The 16,756-nt window shown below is 30.8% G+C and overlaps 3 protein-coding genes and 1 non-coding gene across 5 annotated transcripts; 2 read left to right on the top strand and 2 right to left on the bottom strand.

Moving 5' to 3' along the window:
• Positions 1 to 6: 6 nt before the first annotated feature.
• On the bottom strand, positions 7 to 985 carry LOC129895978 (17.4 kDa class III heat shock protein). The gene is made up of 3 exons (XM_055971780.1): positions 846 to 985; positions 552 to 744; positions 7 to 426 (listed from the first exon to the last, which is right to left on the bottom strand). Exons 2-3 carry the CDS (start codon positions 735 to 737, stop codon positions 172 to 174), a joined length of 441 nt encoding a protein of 146 aa, XP_055827755.1. The 5' UTR covers positions 738 to 744; positions 846 to 985; the 3' UTR covers positions 7 to 171.
• Positions 986 to 3,375: 2,390 nt separating this feature from the next.
• Positions 3,376 to 4,075, bottom strand: LOC129895980 (auxin-responsive protein SAUR71-like). The gene has a single exon (XM_055971782.1). The coding sequence runs from the start codon at positions 3,990 to 3,992 to the stop codon at positions 3,648 to 3,650; it is 345 nt and encodes a 114-aa protein (XP_055827757.1). The 5' UTR covers positions 3,993 to 4,075; the 3' UTR covers positions 3,376 to 3,647.
• A 6,945-nt stretch (positions 4,076 to 11,020) lies between these two features.
• LOC129895977 (uncharacterized) lies at positions 11,021 to 13,583 on the top strand. 2 transcript variants are annotated; one of them, XM_055971778.1, is made up of 6 exons: positions 11,021 to 11,511; positions 11,597 to 11,690; positions 11,791 to 11,864; positions 12,539 to 12,595; positions 12,928 to 13,167; positions 13,286 to 13,583. In XM_055971778.1, the coding sequence occupies exons 1-6, from the start codon at positions 11,416 to 11,418 to the stop codon at positions 13,427 to 13,429; spliced, it is 705 nt and encodes a 234-aa protein (XP_055827753.1). In that variant the 5' UTR covers positions 11,021 to 11,415; the 3' UTR covers positions 13,430 to 13,583. The 2 variants fall into 2 exon arrangements, with proteins under 2 accessions (XP_055827753.1, XP_055827754.1); XM_055971779.1 differs by having other exon boundaries at positions 13,282 to 13,583.
• A 1,756-nt stretch (positions 13,584 to 15,339) lies between these two features.
• TRNAA-UGC (transfer RNA alanine (anticodon UGC)) lies at positions 15,340 to 15,412 on the top strand. Its single transcript has one exon. It is a non-coding gene; the product is annotated as a tRNA-Ala (tRNA).
• The last annotated feature ends 1,344 nt before the right edge of the window (positions 15,413 to 16,756 follow it).

Below are 16,756 nucleotides of genomic sequence, written 5' to 3'. Positions count from 1 at the left end.
GGGGAATCAGCCAATGACATACCATCTCTTCATTTTCTAATATAGCAGGACGAGTAACTTTACATCAAGGTATCCAAACCTAAGGAAAATGCAAAAAAGAGATGGTACTAGAAAGATACATTTGATAAAGCTGAACTAAGATACACCCATGTAGACTGATAATAACTTAATTCATGAAATTGCAACTTCCACAGTCTTAGACTTAGAAGGTGGAGGCAGCTTTTCAACTACTACTGTTAACACCCCATTCTCACATTTAGCAGTAATAGCAGAAACATTGCAGTTGTTGGGCAGCTTGAACTTCCTCATCAGTTTGAGGGGTGGCTTCCTCTCCAACCTCACGTACTTGCACCCCTCTTCACTCTCATCGTGCTTTCTCTTCCCGTTGCTTCGTATCACGAGTGTGTTCTCATCTTCCACCGTCACCTGTTAAACACATTTCAATCAATCAGTAATTATGTGCAATTAATTACCTTCTGTTGTACAACTACTCCAATGAAATTACAAGCTAGTAAAAACTGTTAAAAGACAAAATTGAAGATGGTACCAACCTGAATGTCAGATTTGGATAAACCAGGAACATCCATGTAGAAAATATACCCTTTTTGGGTATCAAGAATGTCCATTGGAATGCTACCCCGGTTCTCACTGCTCTCATTTGATCTGGACGGATACACTAGCCTCTCATTGGATTCTGGAAAGAGAAGCTGGCTCACCACATCCACAACAGTGCTCATTTTCACACTACACATTAATCATTACAAACAATTCAGTACTTAATTTACGTTTAGCTAAACCCCACAAATAACGAAAGAACATAAACTAAATTTGGAAAATCATCTTACCAGTGCTAATATTTCGGTTCGAATTTTAAGATTGTTTGCAGCTTACTGGAAAATCAAGAGAAGAAGAAATTACCGACAAAAAGTGTGCAGCAAGTTCTTATTTAAATTGGGGAAAAAGGCTCTGTGGTGAACGAGCTTTCTAGTAGGTTCTTGCTCTTTCCTATTTTGACACGAAGCATCTAGAAGATTTTGGAACTTCCTAGACATAAGGGCACTTGGCGCAGTCTTATCTTTTGTCCTCCCACTTATGGGGGCTTTTTTTTTTTGGTAGTAATGACATATTTATTTGTAACAATAATAATTAATGATGTGAAGATTTTGATTAATTTCCTATGTAGTCGATGCAACTTAAAATAGGCACGAGACAATTTGCTTCTTCAATTATCGTGGTTTGATACTATACATATTGCTTTGGTAGAAGAAAATCTCAAACACAATCCAACTACCATACGAAAGGAGTACGGAACAAAAAAGCCATAAAATTGATCAAAAATTTCAAAAGCACATACAACCAAAAAGGCAATAATGTAGGAATCCACGTTCATTTTCTTTGACGCTACGGCTTGTGCCTTACCAGAAACACATGATAGCTTGTGTCTTACCTTAAAAAATGATTTATTTGCTTTTATATTTTCATTCTTTTGTTATTTTTACATTTTACATTTTTTAGTTATTTTAATATTTCTTTTTCATTCTTTATATAGTTATTTTAATATTTTAATTATTTTTAAATTTTTTCAATTTCATTCTTGTAATTTACGTTTTGGTTGGATGATTGTACTATATTGTTAGTCTAAATACAATGTTTGTTTTTTATTGTTATTTAAATTAGATTGTATCATATCGTTTAAATCTATTCATTAAAATTACCAAACTTTTTAAAATGTAAATAATTTAAAGTTGAAAATAAATTAGGTATAAATGAAGTTGATAAATATTGTGGTTATGTCTGATTAATTTGTAAAAATGTAAAATAACTAAAATATTAAAATGTAAAAATAACTAAAATATTAAACTAACTATATAAAGAATGTAAAAGAAATATTAAATAAGTAAAGAATAAAAAATGTAAAAATACCTAAAAAAATAAGAAAAATGAAAACAACTAAAAATCCTTTTTAAAGATAAGACACAAGCCTTCATGTTCCTTACGAAGCACATGGCTTCATGTACCTTATTTCATTGGTTTAACGCCGTTCACATTGTCAAAGGAAACGAACGCAAGTTTCTGCAGTATTATCCTTTTTGATTTTATTCTCAAATTGTTTGCTCTTTGGGAATTTTTGATTACTTTTAGCTCCGGATTCATATTTATGATGTATCGCTTGTCCTTATAGAAAATTCAGTTTAGTTGACATATTTTATGGAGTGACATCATGAAAAATGCTGATATTTCAAAATGGCCATCTTTTTGACAAGTTGCAGACTTGCAGTTGCGTCAACTAATTTAAATTGAGGTGAAATTATTGGAGGGAAGAAAAATCTTTTTTCTTTTGGCTCATTTATGACCGACCGCTTTATAATACTCCCTAGTTAATGGTCCCAATGAACAGTTTAATGACTTGTAAGAAAATAATTCAATGGGTGGATCATAATTCACTTCGTAATATTATGTATTTGTGCCTTAATTATCATCATTGGTTGCATTCATCTTGAAGTAATATCGTGTTATAATAGCAGATAGTATGGTATATAAGAATAATGTTAAATAAAATATATTAATAATGCATGTATAAGCTATGTTTGCATTAATTATGCAGAAATTATTTCTTATGCATTGTTTAATTTGATATATTAAAAATATTATGCATTACATTATTTTTAAAAGAATATTTATTTATAAGATTAATACCCTACATGAGTATTGTGGAAAAGATGTAAACAATGTTTTGAAGGATAATTGGATCTTTAATCATGCTAATGTATGCATTAAAATCCCCTGTATTACTAATATCATGGATTTTCATTTATTAGTAATATACACCTCAACACATTATAGAGTATATAACTAATGTTCGCATTAGTTATACATAGGCTGAAAAAGTGTACCAAATAATGTACTAATACATACATTATTTCTTCTAATACACTCTACCAAACGACCCCTTACTAATTGACTATACACTCTCTTCGTTTACTTGTACTTGTTCACTTTGAACTTTGCATGTCTTTTAAGAAATAATAATTAATATGAATATTTAATCATAATAGTTATATTAATTAATGTTGAGGTAAAACATGAAAAAATAAATAAATTATCTAGTTAAGCTAAAAGTGATAAATAAAAAAAATAATATATTTTCAGTATAGTGGACAACTAAAATGAATAGATGAAGTAATTGATTATAATTTTATACTCTCAAGACCTGAATTAAGTACACCACCATCATCTCCATCACAAGTCCACCACCAACATACCCAGTATATTCCAAAAATATGGTCTCAGAGGGTTTAAGTGTGTATAAACTTTATCTCTACTTTAAACAAAAGGTTATTTTCTAGAGATATCAACTTCCTGAATTAAGTACACAAAACAAAAAAAGTCTTTAACTCAAGCGATAGAGTTTAGAACACTATCTGATCAAATTTTGAAAAATGATCCATAACAAACACATCTAAAATTTTCAAATATTACACCAACATGTAAATCAGCAGGAAATACGTACACCCTTGAAAGAACGAAATTATAATTTACAAAGTTCTTGTCGAAGGCAGATCTAGCTGAATAAAGAGGATTGAATCATTAGCTAACTCTAAAAATACTAAGATAATGTACTTTAATATCTCACCGTACAATGACCGTTATTCTGGTCCCCTGATTTTCGGACTAATTCGATTACTCCCACCAGCACAAATACCAACATTAAACATACGTTCCTCGAAAGTTTTAGTCTCGTAAGGAATTCTCAGAATACCTTGGTTGCGAAATCCATATTCCTCGGCCGATCGTGACAACATCTCTAAAAATTCAGCATCGTAGAGAGCCGTTGTGTGTACCATAAATCGCTTCGATTCATTAAGGTTTACTCCAACATCAACAGGAACATAGCCTCTCGGTGTCATAACGGCAGCTCCTCCGGGTTTAAGCCGTTTCCCGACCAGTCCGATCCCAATCAGCTTGGTCAATTTGCTCGCTTTAACGCCCATCACGTATTCAGATTCTCAAGTTGAAGAAACAATTTCTATCGTGTGTTGTTAGTAATTTCAAGCTACTTCGTACCAGGCCGTGCAAAGGCCAGTACCTTGTGGGCATCATTATATTAGGTAAAGAATTAATGACGTTTTAGCTGTAGGGATAACGACAATAATTAATTACATTATTGGTATTAAGAAATTTCTTGTGTAATTAAATTATCAGATTATTTAAGTAGCAATTAGATAGAATTATGGGAACAAACGGAATGCCGTAAACACAAAATTGATGTATTAGTATTTAGTCCAAAGCCTCGTATAGAACCAATAGGCAATTTACCAAACGTTTACTATGACGCCATAACAATTAGAGTCTCTTTACTCTTAATAGTATAAATTATATTACCATTTCAACAAAAAATTTGATCCTTTTTATCTTATTTGTATTTTCTTTCATTTAACTTATTTAATAACGTCGTGTCTGTTCTGAGTAATTCCTATACAAGAATAGTAATTTTTATTACTGCTAGTTGTTGCAGTTTTTATGTTTAAACTTTTCTGAAAAAGACATCTCAACATCTTCACTTTCTTTATATCCTGGATATAGTAAGTGTTTTGGACTAGCCGCCTGCTATCTGATCGAGCTCCACATATTGCTGGATGAGGAACAAATCGGTTATTTAAATGCTTCATTAATTATTGATGATACTTATATATAAGTCTAAGAATTCAAAGGCTGAGTCAAGATTTAAACATATATGTTCTAGATTCTAATTAGACACGACCTCAATTGTTAGTAACCAAGGGCGATCTAGGGGAGTCCGAGGGTATTCATCTGAACTTCCTCGGCAAAAGATTATACTATATATATATATATTATTATTATTTTATTTTTTTATTTTTTATGTACTTCATATATAGAGACACAAGATTAGGAGTTGACTGAGTGATTTAGTGATCAGATCAAAATTCACTTTGAGATTTCAAGTTTCAATCTCAAGCACTATATTTTATTTTTCGAACTTTCATATTGAAAATCCTGAATTCGGCACTAAATATATAATTTTGTACATATTTGATAAAAAATTTAAACACAAATTTAAAATTAGAGAAAAAATTATTAGATTCTATCGAACTTACGTGTCTCCACCCAGATCATGGTAAGATGAGAGCAGCAAAGCCCTTTTTTTACCCATTTATAGTGAACTTATATGGTGTTTCAGATTGTTATCAGAAATGTTTATATTTTATATTGTTTTGGCATGCATCTTGCTATCTTATAGCTAAGAACTTTTGGATATATTTTGGATCGGAGTGTAATACATTATTGAAAAAGAAATTGTGGCCATTTTATGCACTAAAATATTTTGGTTAATTAATTAAGTTTGAAATGTGGCTAAGTTCCTATTTCGTTGATGATGCCGGCTTATGCAACGTTAGGTGACTTCAATTCATTAATATTTAAATAAACTAATAGTATAATTAATATAGAAAATTATAAATCATAATGTAGCCAAATATTTCCCAATAATTTCAGATACTTTTTAGATCGTATTCATACCGGTTGGTGCAGAGTGAGAATATAACTTAGATATTTGAAACCTAAAATTAATGAAGTCACGACAATTAATCAATGACCCGTGATGCTCAAATGGGTCCGGGCTTCATATTACATAAGCATGAGCGACCACTTCATACTCCCTCCCTCGGATTCAATATTATATGATATTTTTAATTTGCGCACTTATTTTTTAGTAGCTCCTAAAAAGTAAAAGTATTTTTCGCCAAGTTATTTTTAATTAAATATCCTAAAAGCCTATTTGAATTAATTTATTTTAAGTAATATTAAGTTAAATAATTTTTAAGTATTTAAATAAATTGAACAAGTGCTTATAAACACTTGATTTTAAGTTAAAATAATAAAAATAAGTCAAAATTCATAGATTAAGATTTCTAACTCCTATTAACCCGAACAGGTTCTAATACTTCTACCTACTTTATGTTGTTTTTTTGGTTATGATAAAATTGACTTGTTCAAGTAACGGTAAATTCGGAACAAAATAATTAATTTCTATTTTGGACTAAATTTAAAACCTAAAAACATCAAATAATATGAACTTGAGGGATTAGTTTAAGGTCAGCTCATCAAAAAATGACCTCTTTGATATTGGAATATAATCATCTCAAATCCATATTCATTTTGTATAATCGGTAAAGCCAAGTGATTGATTATGAGCAATTATTATCGCGCGAAGCCACCTTACAGTCACGAATTCATTCAAATTTTTCAGGCGAAAAATTATATTATTTATATATGATTAAAATAAATATATATATGAGTTATACACTGAATATACATTATAATACACTCTATATATTTATGTATATATGAATATACACCAAATATACATAAATATACACTGAATGACCATTTTTTTTTAAATCATCCCCATCTGAAATCCATATTCATTTTTGTCTCTCAACGATTTTGAAAGGTGTCGCCTTAGAAACTGTAATGTGTTATATATCAGAGGCTCAAAGATATCTAAATCCATCAACATTTTAGCATTTAATAGGATTCCTTAGACTTTCAGTATTTATTAAAAATAGCTATATTTAGTTTGCTATTAAATTCATTTATATATTTTTTAAAAAGTTTAAATTAACAAAATACAAAGAAGAATTAACCAACTAGAGAAAATCAGGGAAGACAATTTTTTAAAATAGATAAAGATTAGGAATCTCAAAATAGGAGATTTTTCTTCTTCTTCCTGAAACACAATAATCGATCAAAAATTTGTATTGGATTGAATTCTCCATTGATAATCATCCTTCTTCCTCAAATTCAACTCAGGTAATCAAATATTGGTGCTAGAATAATAAAGATCTTCATCGATCTGTAACGAACAGTTAGGTCGTTTTGCACGTACTAGACCTATTTCTTTCATAAAAGAATTGTCGGCGTATTTCAAATTGGGTCTTCTAGCTTTACTCTAAAATGTATTATTTCAAAAGTTTTGTTGAATTAACCTATAAGGAAGAACGAATAAGCTTAATGAAAGAAACCATTGATTTTAAAATAACTACAAATTTCATTAAAAAAGGCCAATGTAGTATGCAAGATACAACATGTAAAATTGAATTGAATACAAATACAAACCATCTATAAAATTGAATGAATACGGTTTTAGAAAGGATACTAAATTTTGAAAAATACAATTAGACCGTGACAAGAATGCATGGATACAAACATGCTTAAATAAATACAAAATCAAATGGCATACATACAATAAATAATACAATATTCTGAAAACATATAAATAGATTGTGAAAAATAAGATTCATATCTGCTTAAAAATCTTAACCCAGTTGGCATACGTATTGACTATTGTAATGAATACTATCTACAAATGAATACAAGTTTCATCTAAAAAACTCAATGTAGTATGCAAAATACAACATGAAAATTATAATACAAAATAACATAAATACGGTAAAGGATACAACTTGATAAAGGATACAATATGTTGAAAAGTGCAAATAGATAGTAAAAAAAATCCTAAACCAGTTGGAGTACCTATAATAATGAATACATACTAAATATTTTGAATAAAATACAAATGTTATGTGAAGACAAAAATGTTATGTTCTTCCTCAATTTGGTCTTCAACAAGTTCTTCAACTTCTTCTTCAAATGATGTGTTCATCCTCAAATCTCTAAAAATCTGATAAAATCGTGAAAGATATATGCTGAAAATTTTCTCCAATGAGATAGTTATGTATATCCTTTGGAATAATTTAACAATCTTTGGAGAGAAAAAAATCGTACACTCTTGCTGAGAGAGAAGTGGGAGTTGAAACTTTAAGAATGAAACATGGAGGGAAATGGAGGGAATGAAATGAAGAAATAGAATGAGAGAGAAGGTGGGTAATTATTAGGTGCCAAATTTGTGGATTTCAGCTGAGATAATTTAGGAATTAGATTAGAATACATTTAATTTGCTCTCTCTCTCTATATATAATATTGTTCTTTTAAATAATATTTTTAAAGTGTAGCTATTTTTAATAAATAAATTAAAATATTTGTTTAGTTACGTAATAATCCCTTCATTTTAAACAAGTCCAAATTAATAGAATGCCTGAATGTTGAGGAACTGAGGTAACCCATATTAATACATAGCAAGCCATGTTACGTTACGTTGCTTAGCTTGAGTGAATTCCTTCATGTAATCAAACCTTTCATTTTAATTAAGTATATGCGCTAATAGACCATTTAAAGAACAAAAAAATAATAATTAGTCTCGTGGGTACAGGGCACCTCTTCGTCCAGAGCATCAGGCAATTTGTCAAGCAATCCTATCGATGATTTCTCCATGCAAAATAAAGGAATTTATCCCTAAGGGCTAAGATTCTTTCTCGTGAACTAGCTAGGTTTAGGTAAAAATAATAATCTATAGATGTTTCAATTAATTATTGGAAAGTTTGAGAAAAAATTGGCATTGTAGTACTTTTTAATGAGGAATATATGATATTTATGATTCATTTCGGTGCATTTACTATGACTGAAATTGAGACGCATGTCAATTTTTCTGGAAAAAGCCTTTGGACCACACGATAGAAATACAATTCATAACCTCATATTGTCATTGCATGCATCATAAATCAATAATAATGTAAAGGTATAGCTGGATATCCTTAGAAAACAGCAATTTTTTCCTTTACTGAGCACAAAGAAGAGGCTAGAGCATCACTGCTTTCCAAAATATATTTATGAAGATCATATATGGCCAAAGGAGCCTTTTCATATTGTCAGATTCATTATGTCCCATCCCATCTAATTAATGCTTTCAATTCATTTCAATTTATATAGTTTGTTTAACTAGACACAAAATTTAATAAATTCTTTAAAATTGCTCAGGAGTGTCTTTTTATGACATTGATATTCTTGTGTCTTGTTACGATTAAGGCAAATAACATGTGTGCTCTTATAATAGAAGCCCACAAATTGTGCCCTTTTCCAACAAGGTCCGAGTCTTCAAAGAATTTGTGACAACTAATAGAATTTCAAACTAATCTAACATAGTTAAATATAGCATGAAAAAGTCATACATGATTGTCACGATTTGCATGCTATAAACTTTTTTTTGTTTGTAACTATTTTGAAAGCATGATAATCCGATATGGTATGTGACTGATCCAATCAAATATGTATGTTGAATATGATACATAATATCAATTTGCTATAATTTACATGTCACAATTCTAAATATATTATTTTCCTCTTGTTTATCTATATGTTTCAAATCAAAACAATCCGATATAATTTGTAAATAATCCTACAAAATAGTTAGTTTAAATATAACATGAGATGATATTGGTCTATCACAACGTGCATGTCACAATTTTGATTCCTATTGCCGTCATCACTGCCGCTCAATTTAATTATACTACTTGTGTGAATTTTTTTTTTGTCTAATAAATTGAGGAGCTCAAATCTTACTTTTTGATTTACTAACTTATATAACAAGGAAAAGAAAAATGTAATACAATTAATATCAACCATGTGAAATATAAATATTACTTTTTTCTTAAACTCTGGGTCGTGTGAGGGGAGTGGATACTACAAATTGCGTTCCACTTGCAAGCTGGTAGGGGTGAAAATTTGGAGTATGCAATGAATCCCGCCAGTTTGGATCCAAAACAGTAAGCAGCTGTTAGTTTTTTCCTCCTCCAGCTTCTCTTGTCTTTCCCTTGTTTAATTTTCTCTAGTCCTTATCCAACTTTTATTTATGTGGTCTCACTCAATCTCAACATCGCATTTTCAATTTACAAGTACGTAGTATTCGAATAATAAATACAACAATAACTATGATTTATTTTATATAGATCATCAAAAAAATGTTTACGGGGTGAATAAAAAAAATTTTATTCACAATTTAAATATCTTTAGAAGACGCTTAATGTTTGTTTCTCTTTTGATAGGTATTCCTAATCGTTTATATAGTGAAAAAACTCGTTACCATTTTTTTTGTACATCAAAGACTAAAGTTAAAGAAGAGGACAAACTAACGAACTAATCAACACCTCTTATAATAGACCCGGCCCCATAATTATTTCCAACAACATGACATGCTAAAAGAAATACAGAGAAATTCTAAAGTTTTGAGGCGTGAAATATCAATATCTTTTAAGAGTTATTGTTAGTATTACTCTGACGAATTACAAGTAATACTCTATCAGAATACAACAAAGCCTAAAACTTACATGTAATCGAATTACGTTACATCAGAAAATTTATTGTAATTATAGAGTCTGTTAAGAAGAACTTTCAGTAGAGTCTCTCGTTTTCTAAACAAACACAACCTTCTTTGCTTAATTAAAATCTAAATATTAATTCAAATTTAAAATAAAAAAATTGGTTAAAAAAACTTAATTAAATATTTAATCAATTATTTAAATTAAATAGACTTGGCCTTATATTAGCACAAATGAGCCTTTTAGCCACCGATGTGGGATTCCCAAATATACAAACTACTTAACACGACACCCATTAAAGTAAAACGTGTAAAGTCCACACTGAAATTTACTTATTGGGGGAGTTTTAATCAAAATTAACTTCTCGAAATGACCAATGAGAATATATTAAGTTATTACTAGTATTTATTAAATCAAATAATTCTTGTCTTGCCAGAACGTGGCCATATTTTAAATATAATTTCAAAGAGTTACTATTAATTTGTTAGGACTATTTAGGTCAAACCTGTCAACCAAACTTCTCATGTGCACTAGAACACTGTTCTCTCCAACTTGCACTTTGTTTTTTAAATGAATTTTGCCGAACCTCAAGTTGCAACTTTATTGCCAAAAAATTAAAAACAACTCGCAGTGGCTGGCTATGTTGTAAATAGTTCAAACGCCGTCGTCCAATTTGCAATGTGTGGGTCCATCCTTTTTTATGTAGGTCCCACTTACATTCAGCCCACCACAAACAATTATAAATTAGAGTAGACGGACGTTTCTCTTCCTTAAAAAGTTTAATACAAAAGGCGAGTAACAGAGAGATCAAAGAAGCTTCTGGATACAATACTCACAAATATCTCGAACCGTCATTGAATCTTAGCCGTTCATCCCCTAATTAGGCCATACATTGGTGATTTGTTTAATTGGGAAGGAAAGCCCAGTGTATTAATGGAAGGCCCGTTTCTGGAGAGTTCTTTTGAGAGAGAGTTGTTCATCTCTCTTCAGACGCTTTCTTCTCTCTCTAAAGTTCCGTGTCTATACGGCACACAGTGCTTTTAATTCTTTGAATTGAAGAAAGAAAATACAATCACTTTTTGTATTAAAGAGAGTTCGTTTGTTGTAGAAAGCTTGAGATTTGTATTTAATTTGTCGACAAGACAGGAAATATTGTTGATCGGTTTTTGGTGGATATTGAAGAATGGAAGACAAAAGCAGTGATTATTATGCAGTTTTGGGGTTGAAGAAGGAATGCACTGAAACAGAGCTTAGGAATGCTTACAAGAAGCTTGCACTGGTCAGAATTTGAAAAAAAAAAAAAATTGAATCTTGATCATGAAACAGAGTTATTTTAACTTAAATTTGTGTTTTTGATTTTATAGAAATGGCACCCAGATCGCTGTTCAGCATCGGGGAATTCGAAGTTTGTAGATGAAGCAAAGAAGAAATTTCAGGCAATTCAAGAAGCATATTCTGGTACTTATTAATGATTTGTTCATCAAAATGTTTTGTCCTGCTAAAAGTAAAAATGAACTCTGTTAATTGGAAATGTATTAATATATTCAATTATTTGCAGTGTTATCGGATGCCAACAAAAGGTTTCTGTACGATGTAGGAGTTTATGACTCTGGTGATGATGATGACGAAAATGTAACAACTCTTTCTGTTGAAAGTTATAAGTCATGTCGCCAAATGTACACTGATACTTGAGTAAAGTTTAGTTTTATGACTTTACTGATACATTAAGTAATGTTTTGCCTCGTGCTGGGGCATCTTCATGTTGTTCCATTTGTTTTTTTACATTTTGTGAGGGCTAATAATGGTGTTCATCTTGAGTCTCAAGAAATGGGCTCACTCACATAGATAATTTCCAAGTACTAGTGTTAATCAAGTATGGAATTTTGAAACAATGAAGAAAAAGGTGGTCTTTTTTAGCCTTTAGGTAAGTCATAGATAGCACCATTATGCCAGGGGATAAGGATATGATTCTAATTTGAGGGCTGAACATGGAAGCTTATTCCTCCTTTATTGTTGTGTTTTTGCTTTCTTTGAAATGACGTCTGTCGGGAACTACCTCTCTACATGTCAGGGTAAGGGTAAGGGTAAGGCTAACGTACACTTACCTTTTTTAGACCCCACAAGTGGGACTATATTGGGTATGTTGTTGTTGATTCAATTGAGAATAGATAATTAGATCCTGATCTTTATCCCAAAATATTTGGTTTAACTCGTATGATATTGCTCGTTGTTAAAAATAAAATAGAATTGTATGATATTGCATCAAGCAAGTTGTTACAAATTTTGAAGTGGATATTCTTGTGCAGGGCATGGGTGATTTCCTGAATGAAATGGCAGCTATGATGAGCCAAAATAAGTCCAATGTGAGTTCTCTTTTTTCCCTTTTATCTTTCTAAATTTACAATGAAAAGACCCCACAAAAGAAAAAGGAATTTATGCTTCCAAGTTCTATACTGGGTGCTAATCTAATAAGAATGCTATGCATAAGATGTTTGTTGAACAAAACTGACATCATTTTCACTTTCTTGGCTCTGTTAAACTGAAGTAGTATGGGTGGTGGACCTAACACACTTGGCTTGTTTTAGCAAATTTGTTTCTATTTGATGAATATAAATACTACATTAGTACTTTATTTATAACAAAGAGGTCGCTCAGAGGTGGCATGGTGTTCAGATGGTGTTCTATGTATTGACAGGAAAATCAGGGAGAAACCTTTGAGGAATTGCAGGATATGTTTGACGAAATGTTCCACAGTGATATTGGGACGTTTTCTTCTTCTTCTCGGACTGGAACTCCTTCAATGTGTTCTACTTCGTCGTCCACATCTTCCAGCGAAACCTTTTTTACCTTTTCCAACGGAAGAAGTTCAGGTGAAATGAAGTCGGCTAGTAGTGTAAAAGGCGATTCTTGCCAATTCCAAGGATTTTGTGTAGGGGTTAGTTCCTGTTTCCTTCTGCTATAACACATTGCTGTACTTTTTCTTCTTTATCGTCATTTGGGATTTGGGTTGTTACTAATTCAGCTAAGTATTCGTTGTTGATACTTGAAGACAGGCGGAACATCTAGAAAATGCAATGAAAGAGAACGGAGTTGGAAGAAAATTTCCAAAAGTGGACGGAAGCAATAGGAGTGGACGATTATTTTTATCCAAGGATAGGGAAAATCAATTGAACTGCAGCTGCTTAGTCCTGGTTTAATCCAAGCTTTTTTGTGGCTGTTCTTTGTTATTTAGGATCATAGTTGTTGGCAAGGTTCTTTTTCACAGAAAGTAGGATCTTCTTGGTCATGTCAACAGAAGTGTATTGTAATTCTATCTAGCTAAATATGATTCGAAATGTTTTTTTTACCGTACACCAATTATCCAACCATTCCTATTATTGAGTGATCTTGCCATTTGAATTTGACGCTTTTGGTTAAAGGAGAACTATAGTATTATATTATTTCACTCAAGGCACGATTGCATATTCCCTATTAGACTTTCAACAAATCTAATATGATTTTGGGCAACAAGAATCAATTATTCTAAAAAGAATACCTTCATCCATTATGATTTTAAAGGATGTCTAATAATGTTGCTTCGTGTATTTCAAAAGCGTGAGCAACCGTTGATTCTGTCTCTAGAAACAACTTTCACCCCTATTTTATTCTTTTAGGGATCAGTCACTTGGTTGTTGGACAAGTATACTAGAATTTGGAATTAGTATCAATATAAGTTACTATTGTCAGATTGTGAAATAATAGTACTAAGATTAGTTATATCATGATAAAATAATGAAAATAACAACATAATTAATTTTAGTATAATTTATTTTTGAATCAAACGACTATTGTTGGAAACGAAGTATATAATTATGCTTTTTTCAAAATGGAATATATTATCATTCACTTGCAAAAAACTTGAGTAAACTTTAAACACGGGTCTCAACTCTCACATACATATAGTGGTACTATTTATGTATGTGGTAGTGGTACAACTTATGAATATAGATTTAAAACTCCTTCAAAAGTCTTTTCTCTTCTTCTTTTAATTTCCTTTCTTATATTTACATAATCATATCCCACTTAAAAAAGAATTTTTTTCAAGTTAAGATATTATAAAAAAAAGGCCAAATAGTGGCCAATGGGGCCACCCAAATCAGCTTGGGTTTTGTTGGCTAAAGGTGAGAGTTGAAAAGAAAAAAAGAAAAATGCAAGTTTCCTAATAGCCATCCAAATTCAATTTGTCTAAAAGTTGAATGACTTGATTCTGTCCCCCACACCATGCCTTTATTAATCAGCAACTTGTGCAATTTATGCACATAAGAGAATGTTACGATGAAGTGATAATACTTATTTATTCTTAATTAAAAAAATTAAATTCACATTTTGAAATTATAATTGGCTTTAAAAAAAGACATGTTAACTTTCGATGCGAGACATAATTACTTGAATCCAAATCAAATAATATCAAATAGAAAACTGCAAAAAGAACTATGTTTCTGCTCAACTTGCACTCATGTAGATTATTAGGCTCTAATAATAGCTTTATTTCCTAAATCAACTTTGTTCTTTTGTGTGCCTAATTACTTTTTTCAATTGAATTTTTATTAAGTTGCCTGTGAGTATTAGATTAGATGGTTGCTATTATGTAATTTGACATTCAACTTGATCCCACTCGTACAACACTCATTTATTACCACATAGTTGTAATAATTTATTCCAAGTTGCTTTTGTTTAGAACTAATTTAATGAGTCATTTATTTTATTTTATTTCAAATTTTTGGTTTAAAAAAGTCATTGATTTCTTAGTTGACTGTTTTGCAACTTGTAAATACCATGTAACATGTCGTATAGATTTATTTTTTAAATGTGCGCTGATAGTATAAATAAATTTTGCACAGTCAAAAGTATTATAATTTTGGTTAAAGTAGACTAACTAGTTTAATTTTTATATTTACCAAATTAATCAATGATTAAAAAATATTTATTGATGTAATGGAAATATCATGTGTGAGTAAGTTTATTACCACGTGATAATGACTAAAAACAAGATAGATTATTCAATACTTCTTCTTTCACTGTTCTAATAAATAGATATATATTTTAATAATGGATTAAAATAACAAAAGGGGATGTAGCTCAAATGGTAGAGCGCTCGCTTTGCATGCGAGAGGCACGGGGTTCGATCCCCCGCATCTCCATTTTTTAAAAATACAATATCTTTCTGATGTGGTCAGTCAGTGATAGATATTTTTGAAGGGAAGGCTTCTTGGACGCAGTCTGTACTCTTGTATTTTTTTTAATATTATAAAATATTGCTGACATTACATCTCCTCCAAATTATACTTGTGAGATTACACTAAATTTGTTATTGCTAAAACTTTCCACATTTGTTGTATTTCCCCTCAACCTTATTTGGTAATGGAACTGGTTCCTAAGATTAGTAGACTTGAAACTACATTCCTCTCTATTATTTTCCTTTTTTATATATGCATGTGTGTGTTTGTTGCAGAGGGAATGACCAATGATCTATAAGACCATTTCACGGAATCTCTGCCAGCTACTGCATGTTTCATCAATTGGATGAAATTGTTACCCCGTAATCAGTTGGATAGAGACGCACAAACTGTACAGAGAAACTGTAATTTGTCAGAAAATCAATCATGTGGTAGACTGCATTTCGCTAAATATCTTCTTTGGAATATTTTTCACAAAAAGCAACAACAGCAAGGTGGGAGCATTTTTCCCAAATCGTGTATGCAGTAAAGACTTCACCCTCAATGTGATGAAGAAACATGGTATATACCAACCTTATAGCTTATTTTACTTATTAGGTTCCAAGTAGAATGTTTTGTACATAGTAAATGAATTTGTTAATAAAATATTATGTTTAACCAAAATTTATTGAGTTTTGTCGAATACATAAAATTTTATACTAGTTTTGCCCTTGATACTGTTGGATTCTAGTGTTGGAAATGGATGGAAAATGGAGAGAAAGAAAAATAAAGGGAAATCCTCACTTTTTTGGAGGAAGTAATTCAGAACTTTCAAGTGCTTAAATATACAATTAAGCATTCCTTCAAGAAGACAAATATTGTGCAATCGTTGTGCAGAACAACTTCCACTTTGGAAAATAATTGATCGAGCATGTGCGGTGTTCCACACATGTACTGCACAATCCAACCAGTGAAGTTTTCAATTTTCTGGTTTTTCTGAAGCAGCTCAAGTGTAATTGATTGAGGGATATAATTTAGGTATTATAAAATTAGTGGGCTCGATTTTCATTCATTCATCTTGTTTTACTATTATTATTTATTTAATACCGAATTTACTGTTCATAGATTATTGAGTGTAGATTTAAGCACACCTGCTAGGCTGCAACAAGAACAGATGCAACTCCAAATAATAAGAGATGGACTAATATATGAAAACTTTACATTCCTGAGAAAATAATTTTTTAAACATCTATAAATAAAACAGAAGAAACATTTGTAAAATCATTTCCTTCGATTCAAAATGTAATTTAGACATAAAAAATAGTTTTT

This window comes from Solanum dulcamara, chromosome 7, assembly GCF_947179165.1.
Source record: "Solanum dulcamara chromosome 7, daSolDulc1.2, whole genome shotgun sequence".
NCBI classification, from domain to species: Eukaryota; Viridiplantae; Streptophyta; class Magnoliopsida; order Solanales; family Solanaceae; genus Solanum; species Solanum dulcamara.
The sequence above is the reverse complement of the archived record's forward strand: the minus strand, read 5'-3'. Positions and strand labels throughout refer to the sequence as shown.

Coding starts and splice junctions, on each gene's coding strand:
- LOC129895978 (XM_055971780.1), bottom strand. CDS start 737: ATGAGCACTGTTGTGGATGTGGTGAGCCAGCTTCTCTTTCCAGAATCC. Junction 427..551: donor TATCCAAATCTGACATTCAG/GTTGGTACCATC, acceptor TGTGTTTAACAG/GTGACGGTGGAAGATGAGAA.
- LOC129895980 (XM_055971782.1), bottom strand. CDS start 3,992: ATGGGCGTTAAAGCGAGCAAATTGACCAAGCTGATTGGGATCGGACTG.
- LOC129895977 (XM_055971778.1), top strand. CDS start 11,416: ATGGAAGACAAAAGCAGTGATTATTATGCAGTTTTGGGGTTGAAGAAG. Junction 12,596..12,927: donor TGAGCCAAAATAAGTCCAAT/GTGAGTTCTCTT, acceptor ATGTATTGACAG/GAAAATCAGGGAGAAACCTT. Junction 13,168..13,285: donor TCCAAGGATTTTGTGTAGGG/GTTAGTTCCTGT, acceptor ACTTGAAGACAG/GCGGAACATCTAGAAAATGC.